The 16,170-nt window shown below is 43.2% G+C and overlaps 1 protein-coding gene across 3 annotated transcripts; it reads left to right on the top strand.

The window, feature by feature from the left end:
• The first annotated feature begins 3,552 nt into the window (after positions 1–3,552).
• Positions 3,553–15,760, top strand: SRGN (serglycin). 3 transcript variants are annotated; one of them, XM_082715114.1, is made up of 4 exons: positions 3,553–4,439; positions 4,543–4,751; positions 11,041–11,188; positions 14,864–15,760. In XM_082715114.1, the coding sequence occupies exons 2-4, from the start codon at positions 4,676–4,678 to the stop codon at positions 14,994–14,996; spliced, it is 357 nt and encodes a 118-aa protein (XP_082571240.1). In that variant the 5' UTR covers positions 3,553–4,439; positions 4,543–4,675; the 3' UTR covers positions 14,997–15,760. The 3 variants fall into 3 exon arrangements, with proteins under 3 accessions (XP_082571240.1, XP_082571239.1, XP_082571241.1); XM_082715113.1 differs by having other exon boundaries at positions 4,599–4,751; XM_082715115.1 differs by having other exon boundaries at positions 3,596–3,863; positions 4,599–4,751.
• The last annotated feature ends 410 nt before the right edge of the window (positions 15,761–16,170 follow it).

The raw sequence follows: 16,170 nt of genomic DNA on the forward strand, positions 1-16,170 counted from the left end.
ACCCAGGCGCCCCTGCTATTTATTATTAATAGTATCTACATATGGCTCTTTTGTTGCAACTTTTGGTTCTTTCAAGCCCTATAATTTTTAGAATTGGAATGTCATTTTTTTTTTTTTAAAGATTTTATTTGTTTATTTGACAGAGAGAAATCACAAGTACACTGAGAGGCAGGCAGAGAGAGAGAAGGAAGCAGGATCCCTGCTGAGCAGAGAGCCTGATGTGGGACTCGATCCCAGGACCCTGAGATCATGACCTGAGCCGAAGGCAGCGGCTTAACCCACTGAGCCACCCAGGCGCCCTGGAATGTCATTTTTGAATGGAGGTAGCATCTGAGAAATTCTTTTATGCCTTTTGAAATAGAATTTATTTTTTAGAGCACTTTTAGGTAGCATCTGATGAGTCCTTTTATGCCTTTCTAAAATATAAATGGAATTTATTTTTTAGGGCAGTTTTAGGTTCCTAGCAAAATTTCGCAGAAGGTACAGGGATTTCCTCTATACCCGCTGCCCCTTGTTTTTCTTGTCAAATTACAGACCTGAACTCTGATGCGGGAGCTCTGTGCCTCCCCCTTTTCCAGTCCAAGATGAAAACCCGGAAGTCAGCAAACTTTTAGATACTTAGCAACACCTGAGGAAGCTTCTGGATTAGCACCCTGGAGTTCTTCAACAAGGAGGGACCGGCTCTAGTACACTGGGTGTGTGGCTTTAGTGATAAGAAGGGAAGAACTAGGGAAGGAGCCCAGCAGGGAGATGCCCGGGAGCCTGTGCCCTCTCTCAGGGCACCACCCTGCAGGCACCCATCCACTGACACCCTGTGAGAGGATTAAGAACACAGTAGTCGCTGCTCCCTTGGGACTGAGACTTAGTGACCACAGGATTCCCTGTCCATGACAGGGCCAGAGGTGGAATGAGCAGAACTGAAAGAACGGGAAACTCGAAGGTTCCTGGTATCCATGAATAAAGTGGTCACTTTTTATTTTTTATTTTTTTGTTTTTAAAAAGATTTTATTTATTTGTCAGGGGGAGAGAGAGAGATCACAAGCAGGGAGAGCAGCGGGCAGAGGGAGAGGGAGAAGCCGACTCCCCACTGAGCTGGAGCCTAATGTGGGATCATGACCTGAGCCAAAGGCAGACCCTTAACCGACTGAGCTACCTAGGCGCCGGATAAAGATATATATATATATTTTTAAAGATTTTATTTATTTATTTGACAGAGAGAGATCACAAGTAGGCAGAGAGGCAGGCAGAGAGAGAGAGGAGGAAGCAGGCTCCCTGCTGAGCAGAGAGCCCGATGTGGGACTCGATCCCAGGACCCTGAGATCATGACCTGAGCCGAAGGCAGCGGCTTAACCCACTGAGCCACCCAGGCACCCAAAGATATATTTTTTAAGGCTGATTTTTTTTTAAAGCATTTTGTTATGAAAATTCTAAAAAAATATATTAAAGTAGAGAGACTAGTGATTTTCTCATTGCTCACCTTCAGCGATCAACTGCTGTCCCTCTCTCATGGCCCTCCTGAAACTGGATTATTTAGAAGCAAACCACAGTCATTTTCTCATTCCAAACAGACGTACTTCAGTAGTACCTCTAAAAAAACAAGAGAGAAAGAAAGAAAAAGACTAGAAGGAAGACTACTGATGATTTACAAATCTTAGTCTTCACCTGTCATTGAGTTTGCATGAGGCACCCTGAGTTCTACAACTGCTTTTGCCAATCACCAGCTGTGTGACCAGCAAGTTGTGTGCCTTTCTGGACTTGTACTTTTCCCATCTGGTTGGGTGAAGGAGGTGATTCCTAAGGTCTCTTCCCATGCTAGAAATCAAATCTTTATGCTAGGGTCAGTTTTAAGACTCTAGAGACATAGATTTGGAACAGGATCTGTGTGCTGTTGGTTTTTTTGGTGTAGTGCCCAGTTCAGAGTCAAGACCATCTCACTGAGGAGCCCAGAAGGTCCTAGAGGCTGCTGAGTGGCAGACTTTTTAACTTAGAGCTTTTTAAAAAAAGAAAGAAAGAAAGAAAAGAGAAGAGAAGAGAAATGAGTCTGGGAGTCATCCCTCCAAGCAGTTTTGGGCTGCCCTCAGTATCCCTTCTGACAACCTCAAGTTATCCCAACGTCTTAACAAGTATTTTGCTGAGTTGTGATGCAGAGACTTTCAAGTGCTCTAAAAGGATCTGCTTTTAGGGGTGCCTGTGTGGCTCAGTGGGTTAAGCCTCTGCCTTTCCGCTCAGGTCATAATCTCAGGGTCCTGGGATTGAGCCCCGAATCAGGCTCTCTGCTCAGTGGGGAGCCTGCTTCCCCCTCTCTCTCTGCCTCACTTGTGATCTCTCTTTCTCTCTGTCAAATAAATAAATAAAATCTTTTAAAAAAATCTTCTTTTAAAAAGACCACCCCAAAACCAATAGCTAGTGAAAAGCCACGTTTGCATGAAGAGGGGAGGAGGCGGGCAAATTGATGGCTTTTTTAGATGCATCCCTGGTGTGTGTGCTGTTCCAGGGTTACTGTTAAGGAATAAAGAGGCCCATTTCATGGACAAATTAGTTGAGTGCCAAGTAAAGTAGGTGTATTTCACGTTGCCTGGTAAATGAAGGATTAAATCCAGAACAGAACTGGTCTTTTAAAATTATGGATTACAGTCTTATTTGTTGTAGAGGGTAAGGTTTGTGGACCAATAAGGATCGTCCTTGGTCAATGGAGGCAACTTTGGGCAAGAAGATGGTAGGGACCCAGCCCAGAGGAGCACCAGGAACGCAGTGGTGAGCTTTCACGGGCACTCTCTCCTTGATTTCCCTCACCATCGTCAGAATGAGAATGGTCGGCATCTCTGCCTTCGAAGTGAGGGAAACTGCTGGTGGTCAGAATAATGGGAGAAGAAGGGATGTTTGAGAACCCCAAACCATTCATTTATTTATTTTTTTAAAGAATCACCATAGCGGGGCGCCTGGGTGGCTCAGTGGGTTAAAGCCTCTGCCTTCCGCTCAGGTCATGATCCCAGGGTCCTCTGCTCAGCGGGAAGCCTGCTTCCTCCTCTCTCTCTCTGCCTGCCTCTCTGCCTACTTGTGATCTCTGTCTGTCGAATAAATAAATAAAATCTTAAAAAAAAAAAAAAAAAAAAGAATCACCATAGGGAGCTCTGAGTGGTCCTGAGGCTTTGCAGGACTTTACTGAAGCTACTGATGGGGTATTAAGAAATCAAGAAATCAAGCTATTATTGGTTTTATAAAACCCTGATGGTGCCAGGGTTTTAAATTGGTGATAGGGTTAAAAGGGACGGAGGATGAGGGCTGTTATTTCAAGCTGACACCAATATTCATAGTGGGGAACCCAGTGGGGTTGTGACTTGGGGGGGACCTCACAGCAGAACGGGAGTCCCTGGACGCACTCACAGCTGGTTCTGAGGACGGTCAAGAGGGCCTTTCTTCATGACCCTCCGGGACTCTGCACCACAGCTCCCCAGCGATTAGACTCTGAGGCCTGTCCTCAGCAGGAAATGGTAAAGGAATCAGCAGGAAGCTGAAGACAAGAGAAGGGAAACTCCTCCCTCGCCTCAGAGGACTGGAGAGTCCTGAGGGTGCGAAGGGAAAGGGGGGCTGGAGGGAGAGGCCTTGGGATGGAGAGTGGCTGAGCCTTGAATAGAAGGAAACAGTGTGCGCCCCCAGGGCCAGAACACATGATAACCACTGGTGTTTACTGTCTGTACCCGGTGTCCCACCGTCCTTCGGAGGTCTCGGCGCGCTGCCCAGGACCTGGGACCCGGGGCCGTGACCCGGGTGGGTTTTCTGAGCTCCCGCAGCCCGCCGAGAGGACCGCTCGGCTTGTTTCTGATTCCCCGGCTCCTCCAAGGCCAGGGAGCGCCCAAACCAAGGTGAACAATCTTACCGGGGGAACAGAGGAAAAGTGTACGTGGAACGGCTCTCTCATCGTGAGAGATACTTGGTGGGAAGGAGCAGAGGAACGCGACATCATTTCTCTGTCTGAGCCGGTTCTTGCCAACCGGAAGTCCTCCCCGGGTTTGGGAGGTAGAGGGGAGGCCCCGCGGTCCCAGGGCAAGCGGCGGGTCCGCGGAGAGGACGCCGGCTCTCTGCAATCGGAGGCCACTTCCTCCTAGAGGACAACTCCGCTTTGAACCCTCACTTCTGGAGCATGACTCAGTGAGCTAGGCTACCCCTGATGAAGGGGTATTTTAGGTGGAAGGTCCTCAGGGATGGAAAGGCAGCCCCCACCCTCCCCCAGCTCCCCGCCCCCCTTCGCCCCCAGGGCAGTCCACACTCTCTGGTTAACCACCTGGTGTTGAGGTGGTTCATTGAAGAAAGGAAAAAACAGACTATACCGAATGCTGATTCTGCTGCTTTAGTGGGAAAAAATTACCCACAGGCAAGTGGCAAACAACAAAACTTTCGAAAAAGCAGACCCGGGAGAGTCCAGTGAAGTTTCATAACGGGTATGAATAGTGCTTTTGCTGTCTTCTTCTTCTTCTTCTTCTTCTTCTTCTTTTTTTTTTTTTTTATCTTGCTGGGTTTTGATGTGGATCTCTATTTGTTCAGGAAATCATGACGTGGGTTCTGGGCAGGGTTTGAGGTTTTGGAACTTTTTCTAAAAGGGACAGAGTGCACCCTGCTGCATTTCCTCACCGTGAGGTCAGCGTGCAGGCAGAAGAGCTGACGCGAACCGGTCGCCATGCAGCCGCTCCTCTTGGGCAGTAGGCTCGCCCTGGCTCTTGCCCTCCTCCTGGTTTTGGATTCTTCAGTTCAAGGTAAGACCGTGGGATCTCGTCCCCCTCCCCCTCTATCTTTGCAAGCCCCGGGGTCCACACAAATGATTATATTCACTTTAAGGTACAGAATGTATTATTTCATAGGCAAGGAGGCAAAGAGAAAGGATGGAGAGGGGATGCTGAACTCTTTAATGTGAGTTTAGTTAAGAAAAATGACACCCTGAGACAGGTGTGGCCTCGTAAACTCTCACCATGCTCCAAACGTACTCTTTTATTTTTGGATGAAGAGATATAGTTTGGGGCGCCTGGGTGGCTCAGTCGGTTAAGTAGCTGCCTTCACCTCAGGTCATGATCCCAGAGTCCTGGGATCGAGCCCCACATCGAGATCCCTGCTCAGTGGAGAGCCTGCTTCTCCCTCTCCCTTTGCCTGCTGCTCTGCCTACTTGTGTTCTCTCTCCATCTCTCTAATAAATAAATAAATAAATAAAATCTTAAAAAAAAAAAAGTATAGTTTATAAACTTCTAAAACCTCAAGGAAGGTCAACTGATGAGTCGCTAAACTCGACCTCTGAAACTTAATAATATACGTAGGTTAGTTAAATTGAATCTTAAATGAAAAAAGTTTTTAAAAAACTCCAGAAAGGAATACAGGAGAAGATGAACCATTGAGAGAGTACCTACCTCTCCCTAAGGGTTTATATCAGTCCCAAGTTTTAACATATTATGGTAGTGTCATAATTATTTTAACAGTGGAAAGTGATATATTTTAAAAATCAGAGTAGATTTGTGTATTTTTTCTTTTTTTAAATTGAGTTCTTAGTGAAAATTCAACTATGGTTAGACATAGTACAAACCCTCTTGGTTTAAAAAGAGACCAGTGAATTTTAGTATTTGTGCTGTTGCCCAGAGATATTACATTTGGAAATTTCTTGTTAGATTTCCTTATCATTTAGGGTTGTTTAGTCAGACTGAAACAACTTAATATCCTTATGATGAAGACAACAGAAACGACCAGTTTTTAAGAAGAATACAGTTTTTTTTCTTTTGGTAAATAATGGGATCATGTCTAAATAAGGCAGAAGGTCATGGCCTGATAAACAGACGGGAGAATTTACAGGAGAAAATTCTTTAAATTTTCCCAATTTGTGCAAGAAATAGTGACTTAAGTGACACTCATGTCCTGGATTTGTTTCTTTGAAGTGACTTCTAGTTGTCCCATTTTTACTTCTGGTGGAAATGAAATCGTACAGATAATCTCAGATATATTCATTATATATATTGGAAACTTATAAAATAATTTTTTTCTTGTTACGCAATTATTGAAGAAAATAACTGCAAATAATGTTGCTGAAACTTTTCTACTAATTATGTATTTAAAAATTTTTTTATAATCTGTCATTTTTAAAGCATAAAGCAGTATTGATTTTAAGAAACAGTCTTGGGTCTTCTAGGAAAAATTTGGAGCTTGATGAAATAATTCCCTAATGTGTTCTGACAAGATCCTGAGTAGCAAGGTCTACATCTGTAGCACAAACTCGAGTGATTAGTGTGGGGGGGGTCCACCTCTGCCAGAGCTAAGTCAGTCTTTATATAGTCGAGATTTCCCCCAAATATCACATTCTCTGCTAAGATTCAGTAGGTAAAACTGGAATTGAAACAGAAACATTCCTGGGCACCTGAGTGGCTCAGGACATGATCCTTGGGGACCTGGGATCAAACCCCACGTCTGGCTCCCTGCTCAGAGGGAAGTCTGCTTCCCCCCTCCCTCTGCCCCAGCTCGTGCTCTCTCTCTCTTTCTCAAATAAATAAATAAATAAAATCTTTTAAACAGCAAAAACTTTCCTTACGTAGTAGGTATTCATCAGAAAGTGAAGAAACTTATGAAAACGTATAAAGTACTAGCATTTATGTCATTACCTGGTAGGTTTAGCTCTTTGTTGGAAAAGGAACCAAAAAGGATAGAGTGAATGAACTGAAAAACGAGGGTATTTCCAAAGGAGAAGTGCCCTTGGTGTTGGAATGCAATTGATCTTGCATTCACCATCTCATTTGCTCTTTAGATCAATCTCTTGAGAAATATTTGAGACTTGCTTTAGGCCGGTTACAACTAGTTAATGCTAGAAGTGGTCATCTGGTTTCAGGGTCAGAGTTAACTTTCTGTTGCAGCTTGGTCGTCTTCTAGGTAGATTAGAGATTTTCTTTCTTCCTTCCTTTCTTCCTCCCTCCCTCCCTCTTTAAATATTTTTTCCTTAAGTAGGCTCCATGCTGAGTGTGGAGACCAACAAGGGGCTTGAACTCATGACCCTGAGATCAAGACCTGAGCTGAAATCAAGAGTCAACACTTCACCCACTGAGCCACCCAGGCGCCCCTTTAAGGATTTTATTTTTAAGTAATTGTTACACCCAACATGGGACTCGAACATTTTTTTTAAAAGATTTTATTTATTTGACAGAGAGATAGTGAGAGACCACAAGCAGGGGGAGTGGGAAGGGGGAAGGGAGCCTCATGTGGGACACCATCTCAGGACCCTGGGACCATGACCTGAGCCGAAGGCAGACACTTAATGACCAAGCCACCCAGGGGCCCCTTATGAGACTTGAATTTATGACTTTGAGATTTTCTTTATTTAAAACAAAAACCCTTGCTTTGACTATGGTAGACTTGCTATAAAGTTTACCATTGAATTGAGGGTTAGAGAGAGAGAAATTGAAAGTAAACTTGGAATGTTTATAGCTTATCAAACCATGCAGGGTTGGGGGAACCTTACGTGTCTTGTGGAATTGATTGTCCAATAGGAAGCAACTCCAGCTTAGTGATGTGATGCCTGTTTCAATGTTACCAAAACAATGACCAAAAAGGATCTTTTTTTTTTAACCCGCCCATGACATTTTCCGCTTAAGTTGCTGTAACACACCTGTAGCAAATCTCCATTAAGAACAGGAAATTGGTAAATTGTGATGATGTTAGGGAAATTTTGATATAATTGTATAAAAAAATGCAGAGAGGAGCACTTGACTGGCTTAGTTCATAGAGCACATGACTTACGATCTCATGGTTGTGAGTTCAAGCCCAGTGTTGGCCATGGAGACTACTTTAATAAAATAAAAAGTAAAAATAATTTTTAAGAAAGATGCAGAGGGATGACAGGAGTAATGTTCATTCTTAGAAAGGATTTTGGTAAAGCAGGACTAGTGACATTATGTATGTGTGTGCCTGTGTGCGTGTGCGTGCGCGCACACGCGTATCGTGGTGGGGACGGTGAGGGAAAGGATTCTAAATAAAACCACTCTTTTCCCTGGAATCCACCACAAAATTAACCAGCAGATCCAGCAGGTGGGGCTTTTGAGAAAGATAACCTTTGTGTCCACTAGCATTCTCCCTTTTCTTTTCTTTTTTTTTTTCTTTCAATTACGGTAATCATAAGACATTGCTCCCAAGCAAGATAGAGTCAAGGTAGTCCCATGACAGCAGAGGCTGACACTGTTGAATTCACATCCTGCCAATACTCTTCAGTAGATACCTCAGGAACTTTGTGTCTGTAACCATGCTTTTTATTTTAGAGCTGACTGAAAATGATCAGCCCCAGATTAGATAAACTTTTTTTGGAGGGGGAGGGGGAGACTTCTACAAGTTTTTAAACAGCTTCATTGAAATAGCCTTCACAAACCATACGGTTCATCCATTTAAATTGTATAGTTCAGGGCCACCTGGGTGGCTCAGTCGGTTAAGCATCTGCCTTCAGCTCAGGTCATGATCCCAGAGTCCTGGGATCAAGTCCTGCACCTTGCTCCTTGCTCAGTGGGAGTCTGCTTCTCTCCTGTCTCTTCCTCTGGCTTGTGCTCGCTCTCTCTCTCTCTCTCTCTCTCGCTCACTCACCCTCTCTCTCTCTCAAATAAATAAATACATTCTTAAAAAAATAAAAAGTGTGTAGCTCAATTTTTTTAATGTATATTGATAGATATATGCAACTATCACCACAGTCTCCCATCACTCCCCCAAAAGAAGCCCCTTTTTAAAAAAAAATAGATTTTATTTTTAAGTCATCTCTACACCCGACGTGGAGCTTGAACTTACAACCCTAAGATCAAGAGTCTTATGCTCCCCCACTAAGCAAGCCAGGCTCCCCAAGAAATCCCTCTATAAATTTCAAAAAACTGAGATTCTGAATTCTGGGGTGGGAGGGTGGATTTTGTATTTTAGAATTTGTTTTCACTAATTGGCTAAAGTTGTATTTGTTATGTGGGTGAAAAAATAGATGCTTCCTCCTAAAGTTTTAGTTTTGCTTTTCTGTGTAACTTCCTATCTCTGCAAACATTACCTCAGTTGCGTGCACACCAGTTGCATGTAAAAGGAGAATGCCGAGACCTACCCTGTCCAGAACAATATCCCCCGAGCACTTGAAATGTGGCAAAAGTCCAAACTGACATGTGCTGTTAAGTACAAAATAAACACCAGATTTGGAGACTTACATGAAAAGGAAGCTGTAAAATATTCATTAATAACTTTTATATTGCTTAATATATTTATATTAAGTAGCAATATCTGAATACATTGGATGAGTAAAATGTGTTGACATTAATTTCGCTTGCCCCTTTTTACTTTTAAAAATACGGCTGCTGGAACACTGAATATAACCTGTGTGTTGGTCTTAATGCTGTTGGACAGCCGTGGTCTGGCCGGCACAGAGTGTGAAGCTGGCGCCCTCTGCTGGAGAGGTTGGGTTTCTACCCCATGTACAATAACGGGGCTTCTAAGTAGCGACCAGATGTCAGACTTAGGCTGTTTTGGGAAAGGATCAGAGACGGAGAAAGAAAACGAAACATGGTAAATACCATACCTAAAGATTTGTGCTAGATGTTTTACATACTGTTATCTCGTTTGGACTGGAACTCTTTGGGGCTCTGTTATTCATCTTTAAACGATGAGAAATTGAGAATCAGGTACTAAATGGTAGAATGAGTATTTAAATTCTTGATCCCTATAAGCTGTCCACTAGCAGAGATTGGTCACTGTGGTCTTCCTCCTCATCAGAGAAACTAGCATGGCGAGAGCTCGAACCTGGTGCCAAGTGTTATTCTAAGAACCTAGCGTTTATATCTCATTATTCGATCTACGGAGGTACAGGAAGGTTAAGTAAGTTGGTCAAGGATCCACAGCCAGTAAGGGGCAGACATTGCATGTTGTCTTGCTACCTTACCTCCAGGCTCCAGGCAGTGACAGAACTAACCCATTTTGGACGACTGGCCTTCAGACCAGCGGGGAGTATGCGGCTCCCTCTGCCCCTCCCCCACTCATTCCCCCAGTTTCTCTTTCTCTCTCTCTCAAAAATAAATAAATAAAGCTTCAAAGGATATGCAGTAACGTACCACTGTCTTCTGCCTACCAATTCCCTCAGGGAGGCTGTTTGTTCTGTATTTGTTCAGAGGTTCAAGATACTTGCACATAAGCATGTATGTAAATACAGTCTTAAACACACACACACACATGTTACCACAATGCATAGTGTTCCTTGCTTTAAAAAAGTTTAATAATCTACCCTGGAGAATCGATATCAGTCTCCAGAGAGCTGATGCTGCTTTTTTTTTTTTTTTTAAGATTTTATTTATTTATTGGATAGAGAGAGAGATCACAAGGAGGCAGAGAGGCAGGCAGACAGAGGGGGAGCAGGCTCCCTGCTGAGCAAAGAACCAGATGTGGAGCTCCATCCCAGGACCCTGGGATCATGACTGAGCCGAAGACAGAGGCTTAATCCACTGAGCCACCCAGCCCCCGCCCCTTTTTAAGAGTTATTTACTTATTTTATTTATTTTATTTTTTTTAGAAAAGTACAGTTCACCAGTAGCAGAACTCGGACTTTACTCCAGGCAGCTGTTTGCCAAAGCCTATTATTGTTTTTTTTTTTAAGATTTTATTTATTTATTTATTTGACAGAGAAAGACACAGCGAGAGAGGGCACACAAGCAGAGGGGTGGGGTGGGAGAGGGAAAAGCAGGCTCCCTGCTGAGCAGTGAGCCCGATGCAAGGCTCGATCCCAGGATCCTGGGATCATGACCTGATCCCAGATGCTTGACTGACTGAGCCACCCAGGTGCCCCTGCCAAAGCCCTATTCTAACCTTAAACTCTGGGCTACTTTTCAGGGTTGTTGTGAGGACAATGTGTATAAAAGGCTGGCACACAGCAGGTACACATGTTATATTTACGGTCATAAAACTGGCCCACACCTTACCTTCTGCCAAATTTAGAATCAACTGAATCAAAAAGGAACAGGGTGATTAGAAGCAGTATAAGAGATACGAATTAACCATGTAGCTTCCTTGTTTGGGCAGGTTTTCCTGTGCGCAAAGCCAGGTACCAGTGGGTACGCTGCAATCCTGATGGCAATTCTGCAAACTGCATCGAAGAAAAGGGACCCACGTTCAACCTGCTTCCAGGGGAATCCGAGAGAATCCTTCCTCTGAGGACCGACCCTTCTTTGTAAGTGAACTTTCCCTTATTTTCCTTTCACCCATATCTGCTAAGATCTCGGCTTGGAGATGGGAGCGTTGTCCAGAAGGTAAAGACCTTCAGCCTCTTGCTTTGATGGTTTGGTTCTCGCTGCACAGTATGTAATAAAACATTACTGTGTTTACTGGCATTTGAGATGCGCAAGAATGCACGATTCATCTATACTTTTTAAAAAAGATTTTATTTATTTATTTGATAGACAGAGATCACAAGTAGGCAGAGAAGCAGGCAGAGAGAGAGATGGGGAAGCAGGTACCCTGCCAAGCAGTGAGCCCGATGTGGGGCTTGATCCCAGGACCCCGGGATCATGATCTGAGCTGAAGGCAGAAGCTTTAACCCACTGAGCCACCCAGGCGCCCCTCATCTATACTTTTGTAAGGTCTTTTTGTGGGGGCAGAGACAGACATCGAGTGCTTTTCACCAGCAAGTACTGGAAACGAGTGAACATTATTTATGTAAGCGGAGCACAGTATCCATTGAAACCCAGTTGGAGTCTGTCAACTGAATGGGTAAACAAAACATAGTTTTTCCATAAAGCGGACTATTATTTGGCCCAAAGAGAGAACAAACTCCTGATACATGCTATCACATGAATGAGTCCTGAAAACATTACGCAACGTGAAAGAAAGCAGATGTTGTATGATTCGATCAACATGACATGTCTGGAATAGGCTAATCTATAAAGGTGGGAGATAGATGAGTGGTCCTGGGGGGCTGGAGGAGAGAGAGGACTAGAGAGGGGAGTACACGTGCGGGATCTTTGAGGGGCGATAAAAATGTACTGAGATTAGATAGTAGTGAAAAAGAAATTAGGGAAAGGAAGAATAAATGGCCATGACTTGTCCGAGAGCAAGCCAGACCTCTTCTTGATCAACTCAAACCTGCTTTAAACTTGCAAAAAAGATCCAACAGGAATTTGTAAGTAACCAAAATGGAATTGTCTTTGCATCAATTATTTCAATGAATATCAAAGTTATATAACACACAGCAAAACTGTACTATGAAAAGGATTCTTGTAGAAGGCTTATTCCTTAGATTTAAAAGATTAACCGTTGAAAGTCAGTCTCCTTGAAGCTGGGTAGATCATCAAGTCCACGCCAGGTAAGACCATCATCCGTCTGAGGGTCCCGGTGAAGGGTCCCGGTGACTCTCTCCATCACTGGCATTCACTGCCTGAGAGATGACGTCATCACCACCCTCAAAATGCCAGTCTGCCATCCTGCTCCTGTGCTGCCGCTTTTAGCCCACAGCATTAAGCCTGAAACTGATTTTATAACATCCTCCTTGGTTTTAACTCAGGGGTTTCCATAGTAATTCATTTAAATCTAAAATGTTAGAGGAATAACCCAAGTTCTCCAAAACAACTGTTTTGCACCATTTCTTCTCTTCTTAAATCTCTTAGGTCTTCCCCTTTCCCCAGCCAGGAAAGCTTCCTTCTTACTCTCACACTCCTGACACTTACGAATGAACCGTCTCTGCTCTTGTATCAGTCCTGGGCCCATTTGCCCTCCTGTCCATTCCATTTCCCTTCTTGCTCTGTACTGGGTGGGGAGTGAGGGCTCATCCCACTGTCTGCCTTTCTTAGGCTCCCAGGTCTGTGGCTGAGTTTGGCCAATGGAAGGCACAGGAGGGAGATGGGGGAGCATAGGAGGCAGGGGGAGACCAGGATATTTCTTCTCAAGCCCTACCGCTGCCTCCTCCATGGCTTCTCTCCTGCCAGATGCTGGGATCAGATAATACCACCTTCTTCCATTGCCCCTCTAGCCCAGAGAGCGAGGTATTTCCTTACTGTCGCCCATCTCTGGGTTTCCTCGCTATCCGCTAGCTGGCTTCACTTCTCTAGGACGTCCGCTCTGCCGTCACTCCTCTGAGCCCAGTATCTTCTTGCTGTCGGTGTGCAGACATTCTCTAGCATCTCGTACAGTCCGGTGAACTCTGTTCTTTGATTCTGCGTCCCTTCCAGCCATCTGCTTCTCTGCACAGAAAAACTTACCGAAAGGGATGCTTCCTATCTCCTCGCTCCTCTCCCCCTTCTGTTTGAACTTCTGTTCCCACCTTCCACTCAGAGTCCTTGCTAAGGTCGAGGTTACTCCTGCTTAACCTACCCACTGTTTCCTCTCTACTCCTCTCCTGACTCAGCTTCTTAATTACCTTCAAAAACAGTTGACCGCCCCCACCCCAACCCTTCTTTCCTCCCTTTGAAATGCGTTCTTCTCTGGGCTTCCATGGCCCCACCTTATCTTGAGTTTTCTTCTGCTTCCCTGATTGTTCTTTCTCCTCTGTGCAGTATTTAATAAGTTGTTGGTGTGGCCCTGACTCTGTCCAAGGCCCTTTCTTGATCTGCAATTTTGTTTAGGTGACCTCATCCTCTTCTGTGGCTTCCACTGTGCGTGTGCATGTGCAGGCGTGCATATGGCGCTACCGATCTGTGTTTCCAGCTCTGATCCCTTTTCCCTGACCTCACAGTGTAACTAACCTGCTGGTCACCCTCTAGTACATTAGTCTATTTCACTTCTCCGCAAGGCATTTAGCACCGCCTCGTGTTTTCCTAATTTATTCATTTTTTATTGTCTGTCTTCCCCAACAAGTTCTAAATTTCTGGAGCAGGGACCTCATCTGTCAGTCCCCATTCCTAACTAGGCACTTAAAACAGGGATCGGATGTTCAATATTTACTGAATGCATGCATGAATGAAGCTCCAATCTGTTATATGGCCTGTGAATTGTTATTTTCATGGAAAACATGACCCATAGACTATAATATTAATTTTTGTCTCAGATGCTTAGTTGCCTTGTTCTACCACTGAGGGGTAACACCATTCCTCTGGTCTTTGGTGCCGAGTGGACTTCTAACCACCAAACTGAGCCCAGCTGAATGAATACACTTACTTTTTGAGAGGAAATTAATTAATTGGTGGTAAACATAATGTTTAACTAGTTAGAGAATTTCTTTTTTTTTTTTAAAGATTTTATTTATTTATTTGACAGAGAGAAATCACAAGTAGTCGGAGAGGCAGGCAGAGAGAGAGAGAGGGAAGCAGGCTCCCTGCTGAGCAGAGAGCCCGATGCGGGACTCGATCCCAGGACCCTGAGATCATGACCCGAGCTGAAGGCAGCGGCTTAACCCACTGAGCCACCCAGGCGCCCCTAGTTAGAGAATTTCTTAAGAATGAGTTTTGTTGATATTTTGTGAATTATTAGTTTTGTAGAAATTTTATGTTAGAAAAAATGTCATCTATCTAAGCTAACTTACACTTGTTTGTCCTTTCTTTAATGGAAGAAAATGGGAAAGGCTTCTTCTTCTTCTTCTTCTTCTTTTTTTTTTTTAAATAAATGACTCCTTAAATTTACCAAGTACAGAATTACTATGCTAGTGGTAAGAAAAGTAGCATTGTTTATTATGAGTCTGCAATGCATAGATGTTGACTGATAAATAGAATGAGTTAAGTATAAGTATAGGCAAACATGTGGAAAGGTCTGCTTTGTTTTTTGTTTCAAAGTGTTGAATAACTGGGAAACTTTTAACTTAATTTGAGCAACCAGCTGGCTGCATTAATTTTCTATCTTAAAAAATTTATTATGATTATATTCCTTAAGTCTCAAACTTTACTTTTTTTTTCTCCCTTTCATTTTTCTCTTACTTCAGAATGACAAGACCCCAGAACTCCAATTATGTCATCCCTCTTTTTGAGGACTATTTTATGTTTGGCTCTGGCTCTGGCTCTGGCTCTGGATCAGGATCTGGAAGTGGCTTAATTGAAACTGAAGAAGAATACTAATCAGTAGATGAAGACAATGCATTTTATTACAACGTTCAGCCTCTGAAGAGAAATTCACCATCAGACAACTAGGACTTGGTCCAAGATGGACCAGAAGAGAATTTTATTGTGTAAAAGAGTTTCCATCTTGATGTCAGGCAGTGCATTCAATATATTTTATGTATCATAGTTAAATCTTTTCCAACAAAAGGTCTTATGGAAACTATAAAACATCTGAAAAAGAAGTTTAGGTTTTATTACCTTTTTTCTCTCGTGAATTCTTAAAGCTTCCTTTATCCTATTGTCCTGGAAAATACCTGTATTTCCTTTGTATCATATTCAACCAATGTCATTATGAAATTAACTGGACCATTCTTGTCTATAAAATTGCTTTAAAGAATAAATTATACTTATTTTAAAAGTTCAGTTTGAGAAGCAAGTTGACAAGCAATATTTCATATCTAAGTCTTCAGAAACCTGACTCTGGTTGTGAATTATAGATATGCCTCTTTTCTTATGTGAAACCCAGATGCAACACATGATGAATTTATAGAGCGGCCATTTGACAAGTCCAGTGTAAAGTGTATTACTCTAATGTTACCACTGGATGTGTTTGCAGAGCTGGTGGACATTGTTCGTTGAGAAGTAGGATTGCTGTTATAATTAGAAATGGAACATCCAAAGTAAAGCACAGTATGTTCTCAATAATTCATACTGCTTTACTTTTCTCCCTGGATATCTATGTATTTTCAAATCTTATCCTATTAAAGCAGAACTATAATCAACATGTTAAGCTGTCTGGGGTCTCTTGTTCTAAACTCAGGAAATAATTATTTTTTTCAGATGTTTCTAGAAGTCTTATCAACAAAGTAATCTGTGAGATTATTTTACAGAGCAAATTTTGGAACTAGAATCCAATCCTATTCACTAGCAAATCAAGCAGACAGTTATGGGAGAACAAGAAGCTTGTTCTTGTCCAAACACTTCCTCTTCTTGAAGGCTTTTCCCATCCTGGTTCCCCTGAGTTCTGAAAAGCTTGTAAGCATCATTTTCATGAATCCTGTTCTGCGCGGTCCAGATCTCCTCGTCAGCACTGAGGACTTAACGCAAATCAGTCTCTGCTGAAAAGAGCCACCTTGTCCAAGGCTCCACCTTTTCCCAGGGCAGCCAGCATCTAATGACTGGTTGGTAGGAA

Source organism: Mustela nivalis, assembly GCF_964662115.1.
Source record: "Mustela nivalis genome assembly, chromosome: 2".
In the NCBI taxonomy this organism is placed as follows: domain Eukaryota; kingdom Metazoa; phylum Chordata; class Mammalia; order Carnivora; family Mustelidae; genus Mustela; species Mustela nivalis.

What these genes read in the sequence shown, in the direction of transcription:
- SRGN (XM_082715114.1), top strand. Translation starts at nt 4,676, where the DNA reads ATGCAGCCGCTCCTCTTGGGCAGTAGGCTCGCCCTGGCTCTTGCCCTC. An exon ending in TTTGGATTCTTCAGTTCAAG is followed by an intron (nt 4,752 to 11,040) that starts GTAAGACCGTGG and finishes TTGTTTGGGCAG; the next exon opens with GTTTTCCTGTGCGCAAAGCC. An exon ending in CTGAGGACCGACCCTTCTTT is followed by an intron (nt 11,189 to 14,863) that starts GTAAGTGAACTT and finishes CTCTTACTTCAG; the next exon opens with AATGACAAGACCCCAGAACT.